The sequence below is a fragment of the Artemia sp. Qi Xiang Cuo genome, chromosome 11 (genome assembly GCF_049724085.1).
Source record: "Artemia sp. Qi Xiang Cuo chromosome 11, ASM4972408v1, whole genome shotgun sequence".
In the NCBI taxonomy this organism is placed as follows: Eukaryota; Metazoa; Arthropoda; class Branchiopoda; order Anostraca; family Artemiidae; genus Artemia; species Artemia sp. Qi Xiang Cuo.
In genome coordinates, this window is record NC_142804.1 from 29,430,880 (window position 1) to 29,441,113 (window position 10,234).

The 10,234-nt window shown below is 35.9% G+C and overlaps 1 protein-coding gene across 1 annotated transcript; it reads right to left on the reverse strand.

The window, feature by feature from the left end:
- Positions 1–3,245: 3,245 nt before the first annotated feature.
- LOC148946851 (chitin synthase chs-2-like) lies at positions 3,246–8,189 on the reverse strand. The gene is made up of 2 exons (XM_089096669.1): positions 8,031–8,189; positions 3,246–3,534 (listed from the first exon to the last, which is right to left on the reverse strand). The coding sequence occupies exons 1-2, from the start codon at positions 8,135–8,137 to the stop codon at positions 3,261–3,263; spliced, it is 381 nt and encodes a 126-aa protein (XP_088952795.1). The 5' UTR covers positions 8,138–8,189; the 3' UTR covers positions 3,246–3,260.
- Between the last annotated feature and the right edge of the window lie 2,045 nt (positions 8,190–10,234).

Below are 10,234 nucleotides of genomic sequence, written 5' to 3' on the forward strand. Positions count from 1 at the left end.
TCAAAATCTCCCTGGAGCTACCTCAGTCTGCATATTATTTCATTTAATTATATTTAAAACGGAGGAGCTTTTCATTTTTTATCTAAGAAAATACCTGAAACTTCCTTTTTCTTCATATCAAACAAACCATTAAGCATTTGTTTTTTCATTGTAATTGAAGTGTTCTCATGTGAAGTGTTCATCAGGTATTTTTCAATTCGATAAATTTACTCCTTTTAGATGAAGTTTATAATTTGACTGATATTAGGTATTTATCGAGTCTATAACTTTGAATGAATCCGTAAAGGAAAAATGAATAATATCCAAAAGGGCAGCCAAAAGCAATAAAAAAGCAGCAATTCAACCTTAGCCTACGTCACATATTCCATAAGGAAGCCAAAAAAACTTTAAAATGCATTTTTTTTAATTGTTATTAAAAACCAGTGTTTAATACAAGAAGGCTTTTTAGGCATCTAAAAAAACAAAAAAAAACAATCAATTTCGACGTCGCCCATTTTAAGTATTTCGAATGTGAAAAAGCTGATACAGGGAAAAAACATTGTAAAGATATTAAGCTTTAAAGTTCAAACTCATATTCAGAGTTTTTACCCAGATAACTCACAAATTTGGTGATACAGCATTTAAGGTTTTGTATGCAGTAACGCTTTATGAAAAAAACTACTAATTTTGATAATTATTTATGTTAAGAATACATGGCTAATAGATACTTCAACTACTCGTATTATGCAAGGGTTCTGAAACGCCACAGCCATTTCGTTTCTACCAAATTTCTACTTCTCTTGAGGAATAACGAAGAAGACCAGTTTCCAGCAAGCGACTTGTGAATTTTTGAACTCATTAATAGGCTCAAATCTGTTGTAAATTTAAGCTGTGATTTGAGAAAGACTGATTAAAGCATCGGTAAGATGTGCCAGAACAAAATTTGCACTTTACTGAAAAAATACAAATGAATGTGCATTGTCAGTTTAATATACATATACTGATATTTAGTAATCAAAATGTTAATATTGTTTGATATAGTAAAGTTATAAAAGTAAAAACATTTATATTTTTCCAGTAAAGTGCAAATTTTGTTCTGGCCTTGGGAAGGCATAGGGGTTTTGCGCCCAACTTATGTTAATTTCTGCTAGTTTTGAGTTTGACTCGGTTAATTATTGTAATTTCTGTTCGTTTTGGGTTTCATTTATTTATCGATGCTGATTTGTGGTAGTTTCACGCTTGGTAGATTATTTGATTTTATTTTTGCTCATTTTTTGTTTAATGGAGTTCTTTACCTTTCTCTGAAAATCTGATTTTGTGGAAAAAGTTTGTTTAATTAATATCAAATTAAGATTTGGAAACATCAACAATTTAAACTAAATTCGAGGCGTTTAAAATAATGGTTGAAACCTGTTTTGTCTCAATTTCATTTGCCTGTTCGATTCTAAGAAAGATTTGGCTAATCTCACTATGTATGCATTTTTGATGATGCCATTAATATGCATGTATTTCAATCTGTGCCTATCGCAGGGATACCATAAAGAGCCTATAGTAGGAGCGCCACTTTGCCTGGGTCAGGAATTTAATGCGCCGAAACCCATATAGACAGGTGAGTAATCTGAGTATTTCTCTGAAAAGCCCTGATGGAAGGTGATCGCTTGGGAGTATTTCATTATATTTGAGATGTTTTACTTTTCAGTTTATGATGGCTTACATTTACTAATGACAATACTCCATGTCTATAGACCCTTCATTTTGGCTGATTGTGTTCGTCTGTACTATTTGTCTTAGATGGTTGGATGGGTGAGTAAGGTCAAGGCCTCATTTAAGTGCTTATCTATCTTAATTACTAAAGTAGGAAAACAGTTTTTTCTACGGAATAATTACCTTTGACACATTATAAAAAATGTATTTATTTGTATCTATTATTATTTTAATATAATTAGTGATAATTGTTTTTAACTTAATCATGGGCGCTCGCAGGGAGGAGGGGGGAGGCAGGGGGGCCATGGCCCCCCTGCAATTTAGACCCGAGTAGGAAGAAAATAGAAGTGTAGCAACTAATCAAAGAAAAAGAATTTCTTATTTTTGTTTTGTCTTTAAGAACTGCTATGAAACTTGTTTAGAATCAATTCAGAATTTAATTCAATTCTTAGATCTTAGATTAACTCAATATAGGTCGTTATTTATTTATCTAAACGAGACCAAAACTGGAACCCGATTTAGGGTGTAGAGTAAATACTTTCAAGGGCATTCTTATGCCCTAGCAATAGTGCGACAAGCTTGATAAAGCTTACCGAATTTTGGATTAATAAACAAAGAAAGTTTTATATATATACAGCGTCGTGCCCTACCAGGAGTCAGTTTAGGCTTGATTTTTGCTCATATTTTGTCAAGCTAAATATTAGTAAAAATATTTAGTAAAAATATTAGTAAAACAGTAACCATTCTTTTTTTTATAGTAAAACTCTTGGTTTTTCTATACCAGTATGAAATCACATTTTTGTACCACTCAACTGTTTGAAATATGATCAGTCTAAAGGTATCATGATCAGTCTGGTGGCCGGTGGTTTCCGAGGGGGTATTTTCTGTGGGGGTAATTGCCGGAGGGGGGGGGGGTGAAACGACTAGAATCGATCAGTCTATATGATAAGTGTAGACAATTCCTCTGGAAAATATCTAACAAATCTTCCGTCTTCAGAAGCGCCCGTATTTTGGAATGCCCCATTCGATTAACACCAAAGTTATATCTGGAGTTTGGTTTACTAATTTAATAGTGATAGGTCGTCAGTTGTTTGTCTGATATTAGTGGTACTTTTCTGTTCCATACTTGTTTGACATAGTAGCTAACTGGTTAAAACTCAAAAATGATACTTAACTGAGCAACGATATACTTCTTTCTATTTTTTTTTACCACAAAATATATTTTTCCTCCAAACACCGCTATTCTGGTATCTGCCCCCCCCCACCCTTGAAAATTTTCTGCGGACGTCCTTGAACTTAATACCACTTTTTATTTGAGAACAACAAAATAGCTAGATTTTAAAGTCTTAAGTAAAAAAATAGAGCCAAAGTAACCAAGTCGGTGTTTTGTTCTGCTATTAGATAAAATGATAAAGTAAACAGACTCAGAAATACCCAAATTCATTAGATCAGCTAAAAAAAAACAACAACAAAAAAAAAACAGAAAAATGATGTGTGAAATAAATACAAGAAACTGCACCAAGCATTGTTAAAACATCACTGTCAAATATGTCAAAGAGGAGGGACGAAGTGCTCCTCTATATATGCCTACCAAAGACCTGCAAATAAAGAAATTGATACTTACTATTACACCAGTAATACTGCCTTCCTTTTTTCACTTGAGATGTCATAAATAACAAAGTAGATTTTGCAATACCTGCGCATCCAAGGACAACGATGAAAGTAACCATGTAAGATAGGAATCTCATTACCTTCATCACTTTTCGCATAAATCTTGTATTGGCAGCTGATCCAAAATCCTGATCAGGGGGTTGAGTCCGGAAAACATCCCACCCTCTCTGAATTGGATCACTGTAAAAAATAAGAATACATATTTCCTGACACTTTTCCCCTAAATAGCCTAAAGTTCATTTTAGAACTTAAGGTTCTACGCCGCCCTGGCCTACGGAAGTAGTACCCCTACTCTGTTTTCAAAAGGCCAGATAGGGAAATTAACATAGGGAAAATAACATTGGATTTCAAAGGACCAGATAGGGAAATTAACATAGGGAAAATAACATTGGATTTCAAAGGGCCAGATAGGGAAATTAACATAGGGAAAATAGCATTGGATTTCAAACGCACAGATAGGGAAAATAGCTTTGGATTTCAAGCGCACAGATAGGGAAATTAACATAGGGAAAATAGCATTGGGTTTCAAAAGCACAGATAGGGAAAATAGCATTGGCTTTCAAACGCACAGATAGGGAAATTAGCTCAGAGACAATGGCATTGGATTTCAAGCACACAGATAGGGAAAATAACATTGAGTTTTAAACGCAGTCCTCTGACGTCACGCAGCACACCTGTTTCTAGGCGACATTCCCGCCTTGGCATGGTCAAACGGCAAACACCCTCTTCCCTGTTTCTAGGCGAAATTTCCAGGTGTTTCAACTACTTGGAATGTGGTCCGTATAATACACACATTTTAATAATAGCCTCCTAACCACTCACGCCTGTTTATAGCGCATGCCCTCTGTCATCACAGCGCACACCCCCGTTTAAAGCACATGTTGCACCACGTAACACACCCTCGCCTTTAAGGGTCAGATAAGTGCAACCCTTCGCACCTGAACAGTGCAGTCACCTGTTCTATTAAAGGGAACACACTTCGTAAGACTCCATGACACACCCCTTGGAGTCCACTGACGTCATAAGACTTACCCCGTTTCAAACAGACAGGTCTAATATGCTTGACGCAATTTTGCGTAACCCTACCACGGGAACCCATGGGGGGAATCCCCGCTTGTAGCTCACACTTTACGTAATGATTGCGCATCCCTCAATGGCAGATAATACCATTTTGACATTTTTCACCCAAAAGCCTTTCTTTTTTTTCAGCGTTTCATTTTTTCGCTCAAAACACCATTTTTCAATAGTTCTTAACCCCACCAGAACTCGAAAGGTCATTCCCTTCCAACGGTACAGCGCCCCAAGCAAGTCGTCGATGAAACCTTTGTCAATATTTTGTATCTTGAACCATATTCTAAAAATAAACTATTGCACGACCCCTGAGATTCCCCATTTTTTGTTAGTCATTAGAATGGCTTGTTTACCGCCAAATTTGATACACTCCAGGGGGTATTTGGTTTCAAGATATTAATAAAGGGGAAATGTGTGTCTTACTCCTGGTGGAAACTAGCAACTTGAAAACACAGACAATGAAAATAAAAACAAATTGAAAAGCAATCAAACATAGAAAAAAAACATGTCAAAAAATAAAAGATGAAAAAGCCTTACCGTTAATATACGCAGAAAAGAACCATCTATTACAGAAAACTGGGAGCTTCTAGTCTGCAATCCCCCAGAGACTAGGGGAGGAGGGGAGTGATATTCGATGCAATTTAAACCATATTAAGAACTTTTAAGGAAATACCCCTTTTTCATTAAGATAAATTTATGAATATTAAAAAACATCCTAACAATAGCTTCCACCTCCCGACTTATCATTAAGCTCTAGAGCATATTAATCAATGACCATGCATACCGCATAGGTAAATTATGGATGAAATTAAACACACACACCCCCCCCCCCACGACATACAATCTAGATTGGATATTATATACAATTTAAACCATATTAAGAGCTTTTAAGGAAATACCCCTTATTCATTAAGATAAATTTATGGATATTCACATTATCCTAACAATAGCTTCTAGCTCGCACCTAGTAGCCTTCATTTTCAGAGGATGCATTGATAATAGATGTAGTTTTTAGGCGTTATTGCACTTTTAAAAGGATAAAGAATAACATAACTAATTTATGGAAAGACGAAGGGAGAGGACTCCAGGGGAGGGGAACCGTTACACTGTTTTATTGTTTTATCCTTACGCAAAGCGGTAATCTTCAAGCGTACATTTATGGTTATCATGCATCCCTCCACTAAGGTACCGACCTGTTCGCTGCTTGCCTCCGAGGAAGTATCCGATTCCCCCGAGCAGTTTAAGCCAGCCCAACACACGCCCAGGGCAAAATTTTTCAGCAAAAATATGAGGGAGGGTATCATAATATACACAAAAAGAACCGTGTAATATAGAAAACAGAGACTTCTAGCCTAAAACCCAGGAGGATAAGAAGGGGGGAAGTGATATTAGATGCAAATTTAAGACATATTAAAGAGCTTTTAAGGGAATACCCCTTTTTCATTAAGATAAATTTATGAATATTTCACATTATTCTAACAATAGGGTCCAGCTCCCGCCTAGTAGCCTTCATTTTCAGAGGGCTTATTGATATTAGATATAGTTTTTAGACCTTATTGCACCTTTAAAAGGATAAAGAATAACATGTCAAATTTAAGGAAAGACGAAGGAAGAGGACTCCAAGGGGGGGGGGGGACCGTTTTTTCCGTCAACAGCTAAACACTGTTTTATTTTTATCGTTACGCAAAGCGCTAATTTTCAAGCGTACATTTATGCTTATCCTGCCTCCCTCTACTAAGGTACCGACCTGTACCATGGTCACCTCCGGGGAAGTGTCCAGTCCCCCTGAATGGTTTCTCTTAGCTCAGGGTACATTTTTCACCAAAGTATCAAAATGCACAAAGGGTGTAAATTCTTGTCCCGCCCACCCCGTGCGCTGTGGGGGAGTTTGGTCTGTGTCTACTCAATCCTGGGACGGAATCCGGGCTTCGGCTAGGCGATAAAAGAGACTAAAAAACGCTATTACTCGAGATAACATAGAATGTAGTAATAATAGGGAAATCATCATATAATTCCTACGGCAAACTTCTAAAATCAGGCCACCCCTGTTTCTAGCGCTGAGCTAGCAAGATTCATGCCCTGGTAAAATTCCCGCCCTGACAAAATTTCAGCCATTAATACATTGTTTTTCAGGAAGACCCCGTGGATTTCCCGTGATGAGGTCTAATATGAATGATGCAAGTGTATCTCACAAACAAGACTAAAAGGACCCCATTGAACTCCAGCATGCCACATCCAAATGCGTATTGCATATTAACAGCGATGTATATCTTAAGCAAAAATACCTAATGGGAGGGCTTGGAAGAACATCATGCGAGAAGGGCAGATGCCCAAACCGATAAAATGTATACTTATTATCCAGAGCGGAATGGTGCTACGACACTGTTTTCACACTAGCACCAGCTCTCCACATGACACCCCCTACTTTGAAAACAGAGAAGTTCCCCCTTTCTTTGCTAGTGTTTGATACTTTAAGCATTTCACCTCACAATGTTACACTACTACTGCCCGGGTGAAACACCACTATCATCATCCCCCTCCCGAAAGACTTTTCAGTCATTTCTCGTTAAAAATTTTATTTTCAACTCATTCATTCGGGTCGTCATAAGCAATTCAGCCCACAGTACCACAATATCAAGTAATCACTATAATCCCTACAATACCTTCCATCATCATTGTAAACGTCTTCTAACATTTGAAACACACACACGCACACACAAAAACACAAAAACATAAACTCACAGACACATAAAAAAAATACACACGCACACACACACACACACACACACACACAAAAACTATGCTGTTAACTATGCTGAACAAAATGGCTATCTCAAAATTTTTATCGGACGATTTTGAGAAAAAAGGCGTGGGAGGGGGCCAAGTAGCCCTCCAATTTTTGGTCACTTAAAAAGCGTACTAGGAACCTTTAATTTCCGTTTGAATGAGCCCTCTCCCGATATTCTAGGACCACTGGGTCGATACGATCACCCCTGGGAAAAAACAGAAAAAAAGAACAAAATTCCACATTTTTGCAGATAGGAACTTGAAACCTCTACTGTAGGGTTCACTGATACGCTGAATCTGATGGTGTGATTTAAGATCATTAAGATTCTATGACATTTAAGGGATGTTTCCCCTTTTTTCGAAAATAAGGTAAATTTCCTCAGGATCGTTACCTTTAATGGGTAATGCTAAACTTAATGAAACTTATATATTTGAAATCAGCATAAGAACCCGACTCTTTTGATATATCTATTGGCATCAAAAATTTATACATGCTCTTGACGTGATTACCTTACCACAGCCTAAAAACAGAAAACAATGCACCCAAACCTTCTCCAGTTTATGAAAAACGGTTGCCTGTAAATTCTATTTTATCGGAAATATTTACTTTCAATGATATTTCGCGTACTGTTCTTATCTTTTAGGCTCTATTCTGTAAAGCATTTAGACATTAATTTTTTTTATATGTTTTTTGCCAACAAAAATATCATAAATAAATGAAGAACACTGAGTACCTTGATTAGCTTTTTTTATAAACAAGGGCGTAAGAACTGTTGAATTTAAATAAGTTATTGAAAGAAAACAGATAGGTTACTTACTTCTCAGTGTCCTTGATGACAGAATTTTCGTCATCGGATGATGAATAGTATTCATCGTCTTCGTTGTCGCTTAAACTCGTCTTCTTATTTAGTGGAAGCAAAGCCATTCATGTATCCTTACTATTTTAAAAACTTTTTTTGACGCAAAGTTTAAGACTACTAAAAAATTTCTTGTATCATTCAATATCTCTTATCTTATCATTAAAGACTTTAATGACGCTGTGAAGTCTTAAAGCTCTAACTCAGTTTTAAAAAAAGTTACAGATTAAGATAAAACAACATAAATTGGCGTTCAAATATAATCAATACAAAAATTCTTTAGGAGTATAGTTTTAATCAGTCTTAGTAGCCTACTCCTCAACATATTTTGTGATCAGTTTCATACTTGTATCGAAATTCTGACATATTTTGGTTTAATCCCGCTTTCTAGGGCTATAATGAGAAAAAGGTTGAGATAGTTAGGGCAAGTTCTGCGGATGAAGGATGACAGACTGCCAAAGATTGTCCTTTTCAACTAACCGTCTAGGGCTAAACAAAAAAGCAGGTCGTCGGGGATGGGGTGGGAGGATATCGTAAAAAAAGATTTAAGGGAACCGGAAACTTCTTGGGAGGGTGAAAAGAGGGGTTTTGAATAGATTATGATAAAGGAGGAGCATGCGTAGCTGCGTTGGCCTCAGGCGACTTGGTGCTGCAGTGAGGTGTTGGTAGTAGTAGTAGCAGTAGTATAACCCAAGACGGGCTATTTTAAGGTAATACTATACGTTTATGGGCATGTTCCGATGGATCTTTTACTAGTCCTAAAGGAATGTGGCGCCTTTTTCCGGAAGGGGAAGGCGGACAAGATTTCAAAATTGTCCTTGAGGGGAGAATTAAGTAAGAAATAGCTCCATGAAACGAATATAAAACAATTTACTTGCATCCACGCTTGTAAGAGAAAAGTCCTGACAGATTTACTGATAAACCTAACCTAAGATTAACTATTTCAATGTAATCCAAAGAAAATAATTTTGAGCTTGTTCCGATGGATCTTCGACTGGTCCTAGTGATTTCATTACGAATTTTTTTTTGGAGGAGGTGAAGATTCTAAAATTGTCCTTGAGGGGGAATCCATACCTCAATGACACCGGTTATAAGAACCAATTTAGTTGTATCCACGCTTGTAAATGAAAAGTCCTGACAAACCTAAAGCAAGATTGGCCATTTCAAAGTAGCCCAAAGCAAAATATTTTTCTGGGCAAGCTCCGATGGATCTTCGACTGGTCCTAGTCATTTCGTTACATTATTTTTTGGAGGGGAGGAGGGCAAGATTCTAAAACTGTCCTCGACGAGAGGATTACGTAACAAATGCTTCCAGGAAACGGTAACAATTTAGTTGTATTCACACTTGCAAAAAAAAAGTCATGACACACCTAATATAAGATTGGCCATTTCAAGGTAATTAATCAAAAAAAAAACTTTCCGAAAATTAAGTTTTTCAAAGAAAAGTAAAGGCCATTTTAAACTTAAGCTCAGCAGATACAAATACCTGTTAAAATTCAAACTGAAAACGACCAGAAATTACTATTAAAAAAAAAAAAAAAATGAAACCCAAAACAAACAGAAATTAAATAAACAATCATAACAAAAAACCTGCAACAAGTAATAATATAAATAAATAAATAGATCTTAAAGCGAGAAATGCTTAGATTAAATATGAAAATCAAGCTTGAAACGAAAAAAAATATTTTGTTATTGAAGTATAAATGAAACTTAAAACGAACAGAAATTAAATAAACAATCAATACAAAGAAACATACAATAGATACTAATGTAAATGAATAAATAAATCTTAAAACGAGTGAAACTTAGTTTGAATATGCAAGCCAAGCTGGAAACGAACATAAATCACTACAAACTAGAATTTAGGTATCGCCTCCTTCTCTGACTGTAAAAGTCTAAAACCAACTACGTTATTGGCGCTTTACTGAAAACGAATTGTATTACAAGTATTTTCTATTGTACTTAATATTGAAAATAAACATTAAAAATATAGTAAAATTTTGAACTGATGAGCTTTCAGCAATTAATATAATAATAAATCAAATTTTCAGTTTAATTTATTAGTTCTTTCTAAAGCTGTTCAAGACGAATATAGTTTCACTACAAACAAGAGTTTGAATACTGCCCTCTTCCTTAACTGAAAATAAAAACCAAAAGCCTACTAC